General features: G+C 47.1%; 1 protein-coding gene across 1 annotated transcript in view; it reads right to left on the reverse strand.

Annotated features, from left to right (window-relative positions):
* Window positions 1-11,848, reverse strand: part of UTRN (utrophin) — a 380,556-nt gene extending 368,708 nt beyond the window's left edge. Inside the window, exons 1-2 of the mRNA XM_084262364.1 lie at window positions 11,810-11,848; window positions 10,711-10,877 (exon numbers count right to left, since the gene is read on the reverse strand). Coding sequence (XP_084118490.1) covers window positions 10,711-10,789 — 79 coding nt within the window. The 5' untranslated portion in view covers window positions 10,790-10,877; window positions 11,810-11,848. The remainder of the gene's footprint in view (window positions 1-10,710; window positions 10,878-11,809) is intronic.
* Between the last annotated feature and the right edge of the window lie 5,983 nt (window positions 11,849-17,831).

Raw genomic sequence — 17,831 nt, forward strand, 5'->3', positions numbered from 1 at the left:
GGACCTTATTAATGTTTATAAATATTTTAAGTATGGGATGCAGGGGGAAATGGCCAGCCCCTTTTCAGTGGTCTGTGGAGACAGGACAAGGGACAATGGCTGCAAGTTGGAGCACAGGAAGTTCCGCACCAACATGCGGAAGAACTTTTTCCCAGTGAGGGTGACAGAGCCCTGGGACAGGCTGCCCAGGGAGGTGGTGGAGTGTCCTTCTCTGGAGATATTCAGGGCCCGTCTGGACGCCTATCTGTGCAATATGTGCCTGCTTTGGCAGGGGGGTTGGACCTGATGATTCTATGATTTTAACTCAGGTGACTCCAAAGCATCTTCTTTCAACCCTGAATTCTGCCAGCCCAACCAGGTGTGCACAGCGAGGCAAGTTCATCCTCTCAGGGGAAGAACAGGCTGTCATATGTTATTGTGTACAATACGGAGGCTCAAACTGAGAAGTATAAATGTACCAGTCTCACAACTGATAGAAGATCAGCATTAGCACCAGGATATGGACGAGCCAAGAGTTTGCTTCTGTCCAGTACACGTCCTGACACAGTTTGTTCCTTCTGTTCCAGGTGTTGTTTGGTTTATACTCTGTGACCCAGCATGAATCACTTGTTACCAGCCAGACTGTCCCACCAGATGCTGCAGACAGGCCACAGAGTGGAGCCCCACCTTCCCTGCAATGAATGCACACCAGCATTAACATCACTGCCGCTCCAACAGACTCCCACACTACCAATCAAGGTGTGATTACCCCCAAAAAACAGTTCTTTTCATGACACCAGCTGCTGTCCTTTTCTCCCATCACACCCCCTTACTTAAAGGAAGCAAAAATATTTAAGTGAATGCAATTTCCATTCTTCACAGTTCTGGTACCTTATGAGATACAAAGAGCTCTGTCATAGCACAATTGTGGTTGATCACAATTAATCAATCTTCTGAACCAAAGATAATTTGGGGACTTTCAATTAGGAAGACTTTTTTTTATTTTAATTTTTTTTTTTTTAAGTGGGTTCTGTCTCTGGATTTTCTTCACAGAGATAAACACACCCAGTACTGTTAGTCACTATGTAAGCAAAGTAACTACTATCCTTAGACAATGATGAAATATTTAACACTGTCTGTTCAGAAGAGGAGATTATTACCACGTAGTGACAGAAAACCTGCTCCAGCAGTTTACAGGTAGAGGCAGCAGCCTCAAAGTAGCCAGGAAATTCTTCGCTTGGAAAGCTATAGAGCCTTCATGACCTAGTATGGAAATTATTTCCCCTCTTGAAACAAACATGAACAACAAAAGGCAATTTACATGGAATTCATTAATTTCAAGTTTCCTACATTTTAGTAACCACTTACTTCATTACAGGCTAAATGAAAACCTTTAGAAACTACTGCTTTAGATTAAAAAAGAAAAATCTAACAGTTTGATTCTTCTTAGGTCCATTTCTCACTTCTTCTTGAGAGGAGGGTCCACACAAAGACCCCAAGAGATCAGTCCTGAGATGTCATAGCGTGTTCTCACACTCCCTCCTGCCACACTCATATGGATGTGTAAGAAAGATGCAGGTGATGCATTAATCCTTTTGGCATAAAAAGACCTTTTTTTCCAAATGCTGAAGGGGTGTCATTCAAAGAGGTTCTGTTGTAGGACTGAGAAGTAAGAAGTATCACCACCACTGATGCAGCAGTTACTCCTCCCTTACATCTCAACAGCTCTGCAGGTCTCAACTGATCTAGTTTTCTTCACATCAGAAAGGATTAAGAGAAGCATCTATGTGGAAACATGCCACAGACCGATGCCATCATTTTCCTGATACCCATAAAAAGAAAAAAAGAGGATTTTACAGTAGTGGAATGATACACCTGGGCATCTAAAACTTCTTGCTAGAGTTGGAGTTTTAGCTTTGCTGAAACTGCACCTTGCCTCTATCCCATGTTTATGTTGCTCTTCACCTGGAGGGATGAGGAAGGAGGAGAGAGGGATCTAGTGAGGCAGCAGCACAGAACTCCAGGTGAGGAGCCTGGCACCTGTAGAGGCTGTGTAAAACAGCTCACTAAAGTTACAGATCGCAGAGATGGTTTTCAATCCCCTTGCCTTTAATACTGTTGTTCCTGCAACCCAGAAGGAACTTTCTGTTAACTTTCAGAGGTCAAAAAATGAACTTGAATTAGGCTTCAATAGCCTTAAAAAAGAAAAAGACACCACACAGTGTGGTATGGCACAACCCCATCTGAACTCTTCCTTCCCCTTTCTTCTGTTCAGTTTTGGTCATGCTGGCTGTGCACTTCCACATGAACACATTCGACTTACCCGATAGCAACATAATCTTCCAAAAGTATGTGTGTCACAGCTTTAATAAGTTATCAGGCATCCAGTGAAACCAGAGCAGTGGCTTTTTGGGGCACCTTTGTTTTGTCCTGAACTATCTCAATATTCAAAAAATGCTCAAGTTGGGGGGGGAGGGGAGGGGGGGAGGGACACCGACAACAGCAAGAGAAAAGAGCAGAGCATCCCAGGGATGGAACAGGGCTTGCAGCCCAGAGCCCACTAGGAACCTGCAGTGGCCTGGAGCATTTGTTCCCATCCTCAGTGCACTAGGGAGAAACAGCATCCCCACCCTCAAGTACCTGGGCACTGGCACATCTCCAGATAGACATTAAAGTCTACTAATATTTCTATGCTTTTTTTAAGTGGAAACATCCAAGCAAATACTTCACATTTGCACTGTGACCTTTAATAAGTCTTGAATTAAACTTAATAAACTCTGTTCTCAATGAAATGTGTTGAATTAGCTAAAAATTGATTTATTTATTTTTTTTAAAGCTCAGTAAATCAAACCAGCAAGCTGTAAATCAGGCACTACAGCCAGGTCCAAGAGAAGAATTTCTGAACACAGAGGAAAAGCATTCAGAGCAGAACGATTGCACACCACCCCTCCAGAGCACACAAAACTATATTCAGAAGGAAATTACCAGACTTTCAACTTGCACAAAGGCTTTTCCTCAAGAAAGAGGCACAGCGTTAACACAATGTGTTCCTGTGAATTTCCACAAGAAGCCTCATCCAGAACCAAGATGTACACGAAGAAAGAAGAAGAAGAAAAAAAAAGAAAGAAAAAAAAAAAAAGAAGAGTGCAGTGAACTCTGTCTGGAAATGATTTATGCTGATCATAGAGTGTTCATTGTTAAGTTATAACAGAAGTAAAAGCCTTGAAAGAGGGAACAGAAAGGTCTTGGTATGTTAGCATTTAACTAATACTTTATTTATTCTCTTCTTTTAATACAACCATATTTTATATTTAACTTTTAACATAGGGTGAAACGTTTTGGTTTCTATGTTATTCCCAGCATGCTCCTATAAACATTCAAATAAACCTCCTCCATTTGTCATGCATGCAGACTACTCCTCCTCTTTGCTCATCCAGGATAGCGTGGTAAATTAACAACAACAATAAACAAAGCCAGTAAAACATTTCAGAAGTTATTCATCACACCACTTTTCTCTGATCAATAATTTGTAACATAACATTTTAGGAGCATATTCCACATTTGGTCCCCTGCCATGATCTAAATTAGGAGGGGAGCAAAAACCACATTCAATGCTGGGTGATAAAAGCAGAGTACAAAGGAACTCAAGTTATTTGCGGAATGAATTACATAGACCCATCAAAGCATGTTGTTTCATCATTTAAGTGCACATTTCTCCACAGCTGAACACATAAGCCACTGACAGTCCCTGTATGTTTATCTAATTCTTCTACAAAATCTCTCACAAGTTTTTAGATAGTGGGTAGTTGTGTTTTTCTACAAGGTGAGTGGAAAAAGCACTGAAGTCCAGAAAAGATCTTCATTACCAATAATTTATGGCTGAAAGGGACTCCTGCCCATTTCCTCCATTGATTAGCAAAATAACCTTAAGAACACATATCTAATCTGTCATGAAGCCAGGTCCTTTGCTATCAGGATCGAACCAGTGTTTTTAACACGAAGGTTGGTACGTTAACAAAACACAGAGCCTACCTCCCATCAGCTAAACACTCAGTAGCTCTTCTCCACTTCTTCCACAGCCAGCAGGAGACCCCCACACACACCTGAGAAGGGGATAAGCTGCTACAGGATGCTTCCCCAGCACCGGAACTGCCTTGTTACAAGATGTTACTGATGAAGCAAGGCAACACTCAAGTTATTCTTCTCTAGCATCTCAACATGTTTGATGTATCTGTCCCATGCACTCAGCAGATTAACAAGTATTTCTAAATGCAAATTATTAGAGCACAAACACACTTCTGAGCATAAGAAGCCTTCACAAGAAGGTCACTGACACAGTTTGTAGGTGAGTCCCCACTGATGATCACCACTGTGATTCACATCCAAAGCTGGCCAGAGGCAGAAGGAAGACAAAGCCCATAGCACGCTCAGACAGACAGAACCCTACCCTGAGCAGAAGGAGCTGCAACTGCCCATACCCTCCCCATTACAGCTGGCCACCTTCCAGCAGCTTCCCCAACACCAACCAGTGGCACCATCCACACCCACATCATAGCGTCTCCTAGCTGCTCCCATGCCCCTGCCAGTGACTCCATGCCAGCCCCAACCAGGTGGTCCCACAGGTAAGTGGCTACAGGATATAACTGCAAGGGTCGGTGTTGTGATTTCTGGTTTTTTTTGTCTCCGCTCAAGGCTGAGCCCAACTTGGGTCCAATAATCAAAGTTAGTTTTGCTTTGTTTTACTCTCTCCAAAGGCGGTATCAGGTGGTCTGGATGTCCTTTCAAAGAAAAGGCCCAAAGACGTCATATCCTAATAAACAAATAAATGGCAGTTTCTGACTCCTCCTCAAGGCAGATGTTTCCCTGACATTGCAGCTGTGTGTATTTACAAGTCAGTAGTTTCTCGCCTCATTCCCAAAACCACGGCTTGCAACAGAGCTGCATCATCGTCTCCTCTCAAGCCCACAGATGCCAGAGGGCTCTTCTATTTCCTTAGCCTGTTATTTTTGTTGCTACCTTTAAAACTCCCAGCTTTCTTCTGAGAATATACTGTCACTTTCTGAAATTACAGCTCAGCTTGCTTCCCCATCTCGTTCCAGAAACGCACTGGGGGAAGGGAAGGCAACGTAAAGCAGACTTCTGACAAAGTACAGAGCACTAAAACTTATTCTTTCATCAGCACAATAAAAAGTCAGACAATGCAACTCCTCCTTCCCACCTCATGATGTTTAAACCCTGTTATTCATTCTTCAGACTGTTATTAAGGCATCCAAATAAATGCCTCTCTCCCCGACTTCATGCTAGGAGCATCTCTGCTGCCAGGATGGGTGGAAACAGCTGGGCTCTTCTAATCATGCATTTTCCTTTGAAGGAGGGATACTGTACAGCAGATGAAGAGCAGATTGCGCGGGCTCCGAGCTTACCAATCCATGCTGCTACCTGGAGCTGTGCTGCCCTGAAACGACAGGAGTTCAGCTCAAGCCCACGTGCTCCTGCTCTTCCACTCCTATACTGATGTGCCTACTGCGGTCCACCTCCCCACTTCAGTTCCAGAGATGTTAATGACAATGCTGCCCTAGCCTTGCCTGCTCATAAGAGTTAACCCCAACACACACACTCTCCACAGACAAGTGATTCTGCTAGGAGGGTGAGTTAAGGTGAGGAAACAAAAAAAATCAAGAGCAGTTACTGAGCAGCATTACAACATCACAGCTAATTTTTTGCTAAGTTGCCCAGTGCTGTGACCTCTGCAAATTTCTTTGCACATTAAAATATTTTTGTGACACTGTATGAGAACCTTTCTTCTTCCCCCATGTCTGAGGGGACATGACAGGGACAGAACCCCAAGGAGTGCTGGGAAGATGGAGCCAGGTACTTCACGTTGCTTCTGGTCTGCTTCTCACCTCAGCACCCTTTTTCCACAGGATCCTCATCAGTTGGGGGTCCCACGCTACCAGCAGCTGCCTCTCCCCACTCAGACTTTTCAACCTCTTTAGAAACACTTGACACACTACACACAGTGCCTCACACAGCAGTTCTTGCCCAAGGTTATGTCTTCATTTCCTGGCAGAGCACACGCAAATCAATGGGCTGATTTTATGGTTTGGGCTTGGGTTGTTTTTTTCCTCCCTGAGGAGCCTCAATTTCTATTCCAAGGCAAAGTCGTGCTTCAAACACACAGAGCAGCATATGTTATTTCTTCAGCTACCAATCAAGAGACTAGAAGAAGCCAGCCTGGTACTTATATATCTGCCATTTCACAAACACTAGGCAATACCCTAGAACTGTCTTCACTGCAGCATCCAATCTGTCCCCAGCAGACAGCGCAAGAAAAGGAGGCAGTACAAACAACAGAAAGGAGCCAGGCTACAGCAACCAAAAGGTTTCATTTTGAAAACAGTCCTTTTAGTGGTTAAAAGTAAGGAGCAGCAAACTTGTCACTTGCCTTAACACCTCATCCATGCGCATTCATTGCAAGTGTCCCTGAAGAGCTCACGTGGTGCAAAACCAGCTGCGCCAACTCCGCACCCGCTTGACCGAATCCTAAGGATCCAATTGCCACTACAACTACTCCTGGCCATTCCACACTGATGGAGCCAAAATGACAAGCGAGAAGCAGCGTGTTTGGCCTGTAGCAATCTGGCAGCGAGAGGCACGACTGAAGGAGCTGGTTCCAAAGGCAACACGTGGCACCGCAGGGCAGGGAGATCCTGGAGCAAGGGGGGCTGCCGGCCAAGTCACTATTGCTTCATAGGAACAGACAGACAACAGCAGCGGTTCTCAGAGCAAGCCTTGCTCAAGAACTCCAAAAATAAGTTGCAATCTCTCAAAGCAGTCTTTCAGTCAAATATATTTAATGTAATTAAAAGTGAAAGGTAGATGAGGAGAATTAAGTCCCCCTCAATTTAGACAGGAACTTGTATCTTAAAATGCACCAGAGGCGTAGAGTAATCTTCCAGAAATGTTTTTCCTGTCACGTCTTACTGTTTAATTATATATTACCATTCCAAGCTACCATGACAGATTTTAAGTGAGTTTGTCTTTTTTCCATAATTAATCATAGCAAAGACTCATCTGTTCTTCAAGCCTCATGATGACAGCACCGTTTTCACCACTGTAAGGCAATCATCCCACAGCATTCCTTCCTGAAAGCTATCGCAAAGAGAAAAGCTCACCTATCTGCACAAGATGCCTTTGAAAGATATAAATCAGCTCCACATACATTACTTCATACTACAGGGAAATGTGTAAAAAAAAAGAAAGAAGAAACTGCTTTTCCATAGTAAGCAATCATATGGACACAGAGGCACAGCACAGGCTAATAAGACTAAATAAGCACTAACTATATAAAACCAATGTAACCATCCAGGAACAAGTATCCTACCCTTCGTATATCAGACACACTGAGCCATCAACATCTGCCACCAGTACAGCAGCAAGAGAGGCAAAAAGACATTGGGTTCTTCTGGGTCCGTAAGGCAACTGCCCTTAAAATTACCACAGCCAACAGCTATTTCAAGGGAAGCTTTGGTCACAGTCACATTCTAAGTGCAGAAGACTTATCAAAAATAACTTGCATCTACACATAGAGCAGCACTAACACGCCAGTGGAAAAGGAGTCACATTCAAAAGAGAAAACAATAACTGTTAATTGAACAAGAGGAGAAAAAAGTCTCACTTTTTTTTTTACTATCGCAAGTCACAGAACTGAGATTACTGGAAACACAAACCTTTTTCCTTTGGATAAGCAAGCATTTATCATGTACAACAGCTACAGTATGTAGGACGTTCATAAAAAGTTTCCTGCTTGTGGCTGAAGGAAAGAGTATTTCCAAGAAAGCCAATAACATGCAGGGATCTCCATTCAACGTGTTTTATCCTTCATCCTCTCAGCTTGAGCTCCCCGAAGAATGAATTAGATACTTGCAAAGTTACTTTTCCTATCCGTGAAGTCCTGTGACACAAACTTCTCCCCACCCTCACCAAGCAGCAAATAAAAGCCCTGCCGTGAATGTATTCCAGTCGCTCTCCCGCAGCCTTCACCTGGCACGCTGGTAACTTCCCAATTACAACTCATTAAGAAATTTTAAAAAAGAAAAAAATTACATAGCTAGTTGTGCTCATAAAAGCAGGCAGGGATGGCCAGCACACAGCTCTGAGCTGCAGTAAAACTTTATGCGCCTTATTACAGTCCCGTAAGAGCCACCCGAGAGTAAAGCTCAGGTTTCCAATAACCAACCGCTGCACTAACAGTGCCACCTTTATGACTGCTCAGCTGCCTCGCTGGTTCCCAGAGCAAGATAACCAAAGCAGCGAGGACTACAGAAAGAGGATACACTCAGCCTGACAAGCTGCTAGTGACCAGGGTCTACATATGTATCCAAATATTTAAAAATATTTAGAAACATTGTTACCGGTGCCACTCCTTGCTCTGGCCTGACCCCACAAAGATGCTTGTCATCCAGTGATCACTTGTTTCCAGCTCATAACAAGACACCAGACCTGGCCATACAGCTTCACCACCACTTTTGGAAGATTAATGTGTTTAAGTGACCACCACACCCTGACAGCTCAGTGGCCTGCTCCAGAAAGTTGGAGAAAAGCATGTTGAAAGAGACAGACAAAAAAAAAACCCCACACAGGAACACTACGCAATTAAAAATACCGGTTAAGTGTATCAAACCACTTTAAGATTTTCACCCACTAGCAGTGGGCTTTCTATTTTATTTCCATGGGATGAAAGTATTACATGCATGCTCTCACTAACCAACGCGTTAGAGACTTCCCATATCACCGGCGGTGACCTTCGAGCAGCAAGAAACAGAAACAACCCATTCGCTATGACGCAAGAACGTGAAGATCCTAACCCTTGGCTGCTTCTGCTCTCTGTAGCCTCAAACCCAAACAGACCCCTAGCTACTCCAAATATTAGTAAATTATAAAGGTAACACTTCTACTGTAATCTAGTCACTTGTACTGTGAAGGACACTGTGTGCTAGAGAAATCTCCCCAGTAAGACACAACACCCTTTTCCTTTCTATTTATTAAAATCGGCATGTTCTTTTCCAGATATCTAGGGAGAAAAAAAATGGAAACATAGCTTATATCATCTTCTCTCCCCCCCCCCCCCCCCCCTTCCCCAGTCCCGACAACTAACCTTTAATTTGCTGCCATCTGTACTTCAGGAAACTTCAGCCCTTTCATTAGGAAATCCCTCCCACAGGTTTACTCGTAGGGGAATGGTTCAGATCTGAACTATGTAGCACAATAATTAGCTTGAAGAAATTGCACATCCAGATCCAAACTGGTGTATTATTTAGAAAAGATGAATTATTTAAAACCAACCTTCACTCACTATTTTCAATGTAACGCACAAGCCTTTCAGCCTTCCTAGCACTAGAATATACTTATTTTTTTCAATAACAGAGAAGAAAGTTAACAGCATCTCTAATAGGAGATTGACAATCGCCTGCCCTAACCAAAACAACAGAACTTACTGTACAGTTTGTTCATCCAAGGAAAACCTCAGACACAGCCATGTTTCCTCAGACATTCTATAAAACTGTAGCACTTGCATATATATACGCATACAAAGTGTCTGTGAGCCATTCCCAGGCTCGAGGCCCTGAAGAGGTGCTGACTTGCACACTTATAATCAAATAAATTATGTCCAGAGGTTTCAAAGTAACAGCAGAAAATGTAAGCCAGCACTACAGAAATCGAGATGGAAAAACCACAAGCGTTCCTCTTTCGTAAACTGCACTTCCAGGAGCTAAGGAGGAAGACTGCCCGTGCCAGAGGTGGTGTTCCTCAGAAAGATGAGCTCTAAGAAACAAGCTATTCAAACACGAGCAGGATCCAGACTCAGGCCCGTGTCCTACGTAATCTGACACAGCAGATCACCACCAGCCAAAGGGCTACGGTTGTTAACGTAGGGAGCATTTCAAGACAACGTAGTTCGGTTTCAGATGTCGAAGGAAAATCTTTTCATGACAGAAGCGTTTTCGCATTTAAGAGAGAAAAAACAGCCTTTGCGGCTAAAGAAGCCGAGCATCCAGTCTCCAGATTTAGCACAAATTTCTATCAAGGTATACACAACTAGTTTCTGTCCCTCCAAAGCCACTGGTCTCCCCCTGCCAAAACGAGGGAACCTCCTTGCCCTCTCCCCAGCATCCCTCAGAGCCTCAGAAGACTCAAGCATACAACAACTAAAAGAAAAAAACCCAAACCCCATGTTTTTCCAATAACCTTCAGATCTGTTATATGAACGTTTTGCTAGAGGAAATGCCTGAGCAAGCAGCCTTAAACAACTGTTTTACATTAAGGAGGAAGCACATTGGTTTACAGCAGGAGTACTGTCCCGCTGCACTTCTAGGAGATGCAGTATTGCAGCCACAGTTGCCATTTTCAGCATCTGAGAATAAACACAAAAGCTGCCAACGACCAGGTTGCATAAGAGCACTTTAAGCACATGGTTACTTACAAAAGCAGAGGTAATTATAATGCAGGAGGTGGATCCCAAACAAACTTGGCTAACACTGTCACAAAAAAAAAACCAAACCTAAACTCTAACAAACCAACAGGGATGCACAATTACTATTACTTAATTGTAGAACAGCTGCATGAGGAGCCTCAGCCGCTTGCTGTGCTACCAACATACAGCTAAGGAGTTGGGAAAACGCGCTGGTGAAGAAGGTTGAGAGGGAAGCGCTGTTTCTCTCAACGCCTTACCTGATCGGGACTTAATGATGTCGCTGAACTCGCTGTGTCCCCCGCCAGGTCCTTCTTCCTGGTCGGAGACGCGGGCCATGCTCGCAGGCTGGGGAACGTCACGGGTGCAGCCTAAGTCCGTCGGGAGAGGGCTCCCATGGAGGGCTGAGCTGGCTCAGCACCAGCACCTACAGCGCGGGACCAGGAGCAGAGAAGCACCGTGACTCCATCGGCTACGCGAGGCGTGACTCCGGGCGGGAAGCGCGGGCCAGGAGGGATGCTTGCTGGCCATGGCCCGCGCCTGTGCGTGGCAGGGCGCACAGCCAGCCGCTCGCCGTGCCCACACCCGAGGGGTGCCTTACGGGACTTAAAAAACGAGGGGGCGCAGAGGGGAGCTGCCAGCCAGCTTATTCCTTAGCCGGGAAAGCGAAGCTTCAGCCACCCTCGGGCAACAGGGCACCTCCCCGCCCACCCGTGCGCCCAGAGGGACAGGCCACAGCCCCTGCAGCGATACCATCGCCACTCAGCTGGCACCAAACGGGACATCCCCGCCCGAGGGGGCCGGCGAAGCAACGGAGCCCCGCTCCCGCCGGCTACTCCGGCCAGACCCGGGGGCGTGAGAGCCACGTGTGGGAGAAGCCACGAAGCCCCTCTCTCCGGGGCGGTGTGGGAAGGGGGAGACGAGCCCCGCGGGACGGGCCCCAGGGCAGCTCCCCGCCCGGCCGAGCCGCCGCCCCCGCTCCCCCGGCGGGGATTTTGACCCGGCGGGCGGCCGGGCGCACCGTCACCTCCTCCCTGCGGGGCGCACGGCCGCAGCGTCGTCGCTGGCCCTAGGGCACCCCCGCGGCGGTGGGGTGCCGCCCCTCGCCCGGGCCCCCCCCGGCCGCCCCGTCCCGCCCGCTCCCCCGCCGCCCCACACCAGCACCCCTGCCCCGCCTGCAGGTGCGCCCGGCCGCGGATGGTACGCCTCCGCTCCCCCCGCCTTTACCGGCTCGGAGTTGGGGAAGAAACTTTCCCTCCCACACTCCTCCCGAAGCCGCGGCGCCCGCCACCTCCCCGCGGGGCAGCTCCGCACCGAACGGCGCCGGGGACCTGCCGACAGGGACCCGCCGCCACTCACCCCTCGGACACGGCGGCGGGAGGCGGACCCGCTTCCCCGCGGCACCGCCCGCCCCGGCTCCTCCCCGCGCCCCGTCCCCCGGCGGCGGCTCCCGCTGCGCTGGCGGACTCACAACTTTCTGTGCGAGCCGCCGCTGCCTCCCCTCCTCCTCTTCCTCCCCCTCCGCCCCTCCCGGCCCAGCCCTGCGGCGGCTCCTCCCTCGGCCCCGGCGCCCCCTTTGTTAGCCGGGCCAGCGCCGCGGCTGCGGGAGAGCGGCCCCAGCCGCGCGGCCCCTTCTCCGAGGGGGCGGGAGGGGCGGGGCTGCGCCCGCCGCGGGCCCCGGCCGGGACGGGGCGGGGCGGGGCGGGGCGGAGCAGAGGGGGCGGTGCGAGGCCGAGGCCCGGCCCAGCCCCGCGCCCGGGGGCTGCTGCCGGCTGGGCCCCGCACCCCGGAGGGCCCCGCCCTAGAGGGCGGCGGGTCCGGCGGTGGGGGCGGCCGGGGCTGCTCCGGCTGCCCCGGCGCGGTCAGCACCGCCCCTCTCCTGCCCTCGGGCCTTACCGGCCCTACCTGTATAGATGCGCTCCCGCCTCTCCTCTCTTTTCCGTCCCACCCCCCCCCCAGGCGCGGCCGCGCAGCAGTTCGGAGGCGAAAAGCTCGGCGGGCAGGGCAGGGCGGGCTCCCCGTTAACATCGAAGTGGCCGAGCGAGGGGAGGGGGACAGCCCTCGAGGGGCAGCGAGGACGCTGACACGCTCGGTAGCGGGGAAGGGCTGTCCCGACGCTCGGGCGGTTCGGCCCGTGTGCTACCCGCGGCTCACGGAGCTGCCTGACAGCTCCACGTCCCGGGTGGGTGTCAGTCGGGCAGCGAAGGGACAGTGTGGGTCAGCACGGGTTGGACACTAGGCATCCGTGGTCATCTTCTTATGTGTGAACACAGCAGAACTATGTTTCGCTCACACTGAACAATTTACTGCTGCATTTCTAATCTGGGAATGAAAACACTCGTATTTGCTCAGACAAGTAACTTTTACTCGCCTGTGCTGCAAGGTTGCTGCACACGTTTGTGTGTTCCAGCTTGGTAAGCATTACCTCAAAGCTTGGGTGACATCGGAGGGACACCACAGTGAGTAATTCCTCAGTGCTACCTGCCAGGCTTCAGCCTTTTTCAAGGTTAGATGTATTCCCCACACCAAGCACTTCACTGCCTTAATGACACAACCTGAGACCAGGCAGCAGTCTGCAGAAACAGCTGTGAGGAATCTGTGAGCCAGTAGAAAGGTGGGGGCCCAGGCTTGACAATGCATTTGTTTTGTATCTCTGGGTGAACAGAAATTGGTAGCAATGAAATGAGGAATATTTGTCTTTGAAAGTCTTTTTTCTTACTAGTATACCGCTCGTGAGTTTACTAGGCACTACAGATAACAACAATAAGCAAAGACTCTGTGTATTTTAGGCTAAGCTAACATTGACACTTACACATACTTTACTATTTCCCCCCAGGAAAAAGGGAGATACCTCAAAGAAACAAAACAAGCCACCTGTAAATTATCGTTATTATAATAATTCTAGCTGCATTTAACATTTTTTCCCTCAACCTTTGATCTCTGCAGGATGTGTGTAACAGGGACTGGAACTTGCCATTCTGCATCCCAGGAGGCAGGGCCTTGCAGATAGTGTGATGGTTTTGGACTTTAAAGGAGCCCTGAAGATGAAGATGCCTAGGTCTGGCCATTCATTAGATTTCCTGGGTGATTTGGTGTAAATTAGCTAACTCATCCTTGATCTGCTTAATGCAAACCACTAGTAATTAATTGTTCTTACTTGTAAAGAGGTGATAACAGTGTCCCAAGTGTTGTGAGGACTGAAGTGGGGACTTTGTTGAGAGTTGCAGGTGGTGAATGAGCAGTGCAGCAAACCCACGGACATTGATAGCTATCGGTGTCTAACTGCAGGGCTGTGCTGAGCAGGAGGTGGCTGTATAGCAAAGGTATGGTTGGTCTTTATGCCTGTTTGTTTATGTTACACTGATAAACCCGTACTACAAACATAACTTTTGTGGTTGGAGAAGCACCACTTGTTCTTGCCCTCTGCTCTTGACTGAGCAGACGGCTTCTGCTTTAACTGCTTGTATCAGTACAGGCTGGGGGATGACCTGCTGGAGAAGAGCTCTGTGGAGAAGGACCTGGGGGTCCTGGTTGATGACAGGTTGGCCATGAGCCAGCAGTGTGCCCTGGTGACTAAGAGAGCCAATGGGATCCTGGGGTGCATCAGGAGGAGTGTGGCCAGCAGGTCAAAGGAGGTGATCCTCCCCCTCTACTCTGCCCTGGTCAGGCCCCACCTGGAGTATTGTGTCCAGTTCTGGGCTCCCAGGTTTAAAAAGGACAGGGACCACCTTGAGAGAGTCCAAAGAAGGGCTACAAAGATGATTAAGGGCCTGGAGCATCTCCCCTATGAGGAAAGGCTGAGTGAGCTGGGACTGTTCAGCCCTGAGAAAAGAAGACTAAGGGGGGGACCTTATTAATGTTTATAAATATCTTCAGTATGGGGTGCAAGGGGAAATGGCCAGCCCCTTTTCAGTGGTCTGTGGGGACAGGACAAGGGGCAATGGCTGCAAGTTGGAGCATAGGAAATTCTGCACCAACATGCGGAAGAACTTTTTCCCAGTGAGGGTGACAGAGCCCTGGGACAGGCTGCCCAGGGGGGTGGTGGAGTCTCCTTCTCTGGAGATATTCAAGACCCGTCTGGATGCCTATCTGTGCAATATGAGCTAGGGAGCTGCTTTGGCAGGGGGGTTGGACCCGATGATCTCTCAAGGTCCCTTCCAAGCCTTATGATTCAATGATTCTATGATTCTCCACCCCATCCCATGCATCCCCTCCACCCAAATGCTGGAAGTCCAGTGATGGACAAACCATCCAGGCACTGGAAGCCCAGAATCCAGGTATAGCCCAGCCACGTTTCATACAGGTCTTCCACAAACAGGACAAGAGACACACCAGCCCATGTCACCCAGCGCTTGCTCGAGAGTCAGCTCGGACAACAATCATCGTTCTCACTGCTGGATATCTAGCAGCAGTGCAGGGCCTGGGAATCCAAACATGCCACATTACCCTGTCTAATTTGGAGGAAATACTATGTTGTAGGCTGTGTTGAGGGGATTAGTCATTTCACAGAGGTTACCCAAGACCGCAGTCAGGTAGCAATAACTTTGATGGCTAAAAGCTGCAGTCAGGCTGATAAGCGGGAGCACAGAGCTGGAATATCCCATTTCAAATCTCCGTGTGTAAGACCAAGGGTCTGATTTTTATAATCTCGCTCTGGAAGCACCTATGAATTATTTCTCAAAAAGAAACACATTTCAATTTAACCTGATAGCATTTCCTTTTTTCTCCTTTTCCCTCTTTTCCTTTTTTTTTTTTCCCCTCAGCATCATTATGTTCTTTGAACTGCGGAGTGCCAGCAGAAGGGTAATAGAATAATGAGACTGCACGCTACCTCAGGGAAGCAGATTTTTTTTTCCTGGTGTGTTTCAAACACACCTCCCTCCAGAGGCATCCTCACCCAGCCACTGATCAAAGCCTGAGTTTTCCGAGCTAGTTATTTAAACTGTAGGCTTCTCAGCACAAGGGCTATGATTTTTATATCTGGGTCTTTTCTCACAAGTCCATCGGGGGCCAAAAAAAAGCCCTGCAAATCTTTAATATTCCATACGTGTATGCTTTAGGTCTAATTTTGCCTTCTAGTGATTGATGGAATTAGAAAATAACTACTATCATAATTTTAAAGTCAAACAAGACTGTATGCACTGGGTTGTATTTCTAAAACCTACACTCACCCACAAATTTCTTGGGTGCTGAAGAGCATCAATATTATGTGGCTTGTGTGGCACAGTTTGCCTTTCTGTATACTGCATGATAAATTAAGGAAAGAAAGGAAAAGTCCATGAAGCCTGTAGACAATGTGAAGAAAGGAAAGACGGGGCATACAGAAAGAGAAACCGTGAAGAAATGGGCTGAGGAGATGTGGAGCCCTTGAACTTTGACCCAAGTAAATAAATACTTCATTCCTTAGTGCATGAAAACAATGCCATTGTGAGACGCTGAGCTCATCTTACCTTGTCTCCTTGTCTTTTTGTTGTTCTTAGCATTTCTATTTTTGGAGTCTACTCATAATTGATAGGATTACAATATAACTAGGAATTTCATGTATCTCATTACCTTGAGATTGACTGCCCATTCATCAGTTTTTTGTCATGATTTCAGAAAAAACATTCCATATTCAGGAAGACATTGGATCCCAAATGGATTGCTTTGTCAGTAGTGGATCCTTGTTGTCCCTGCCTGCCTAGCCCTCCACGCTGTCGATCTCGGTTAACAGACTGGGCAGGCTGACACTCAGCTGACATTTTTTTCCTGCAGAACTTGTGTCTGAATTCAAGTAACAGCCCCTTGGTGCTGGTATATTGTACTAACCAGTCAGTGCAAGTCCCTCACTCTTTCCATTATCTCTTACCTGAGCAGAAAAACATATTAAAAGTCATTAAATAGGCATTCTCTTTCTGTATGTTCCTCTGGTGAGGAAAACGACCAAGTTTCTCCAAAAGCCTGGGTTGGTTTTATCTACAGCTACTTATGCAGTACCTTCAAAAGGCTTGAGTACACTGGGCAGACATATTTAGCTTGCTCCTTTTCCCTTCTTCTGCTGTAATCCAAGTGCTTTAGAGTTATTTTTGTTGTTCAGCTAATTACCGGATGCTAAACTACTGAAAAACAGCCTTAGCACCATTTTTAAAGGCGTGCACAGCCTCTATCCTCTACTCCTTAGTCTGGGGTCTAACTTTAGATTGCACATATCTATTCCAAGCTCAGCCACCTCTGTGTGTAAGCTCCTTCCGAACTCCACCAAGAATTCCAGCCCTGTTGTGGCAGGCACTGCAGCGTATTTTAAGAAATCCCCCTTAGAATCCTTTCATTTCTACAAGTTGGGGTCTCTGTCTTCAGTAGATTCTCTCCACCCTGTTTTTGTCTCATTAGATTCGATACATCTATCGATTAGATCAGATTCAAGGGAATATTGTGTGCATAAAACACACTGGAAAGTTGTATCGTAAGTTTCAGCAAATTTTTTATAGCTTCATTATAAAATCCCAGAAAATTGCACTGTATTAATAGAAATGCTGACATCCCTTTAGCTGCAGTGACATTAATTGAAGCTACCATAATTTATCATCATTCCGAAGAATATAACCTCTAGAAGTACATTAAATAAGAGTGCATTAATGAACAATTATAGTAATCAATTTACCCTCCCAACATAACCCTCCTAACTGCAGCAGAGAACTGGAAAAAAGAAAATCACCACCAACAAAGATGCCTGTGCAAGACAGGAACCTTTGGCTAACACCATGAGGGAGTCTTTTGCTAGGGAAGGTGAGAGTTGCTAGTCGCTTCTAACACAAGTTGGTTTGGGTTTTTTTAGTCTCCCCATTGATTTCTTTCACTCATGGCTATTTTTTGCGTAGCTCCCATCTGAGTAGCCTGTGCTATAGATCGGCATGGGTTGGTTTAGAGGCTAGACACATAAATATTTAATGCTCATACAATTATTGAGTAAGCTCACGCTTTCAGCAAGTTTATCATTAAGGGGCTAAGACAGGGAACAGGATTCCTGTGCTATCACAACACAGAAGCTTGGGTAACTTGCTTAATTTTTAGTAACTTGGTTCACCCTTTGTTGTAGGGAAAAAAAGAAATCTTCCATCACAGAGGCGTTATCTGACGAGTGAGATAAGAAGATAAATGGAGAAAGACAAATTGGAAACACTCTACAAATGAAAGTGTTCCCCTCTCTCTGCAGAAAGCAGTTTTTGGTGGAAAGGGTGTGTCTTTGTTAGTCTTTAATTGAAGAGTAGGCAGTGGGAGAAGATGCAGATTAGTCTTACCAAACTTAAGAGGTAATTCCTTACTACATGTGAATGCTCCCAATATGGAATGATTACAAACCAACTTAAACACAAGAGAAATGAAACAAAACAATTTTTCACAA

Source organism: Gallinula chloropus (genome assembly GCF_964237585.1).
Source record: "Gallinula chloropus genome assembly, chromosome: 3".
NCBI classification, from domain to species: domain Eukaryota; kingdom Metazoa; phylum Chordata; class Aves; order Gruiformes; family Rallidae; genus Gallinula; species Gallinula chloropus.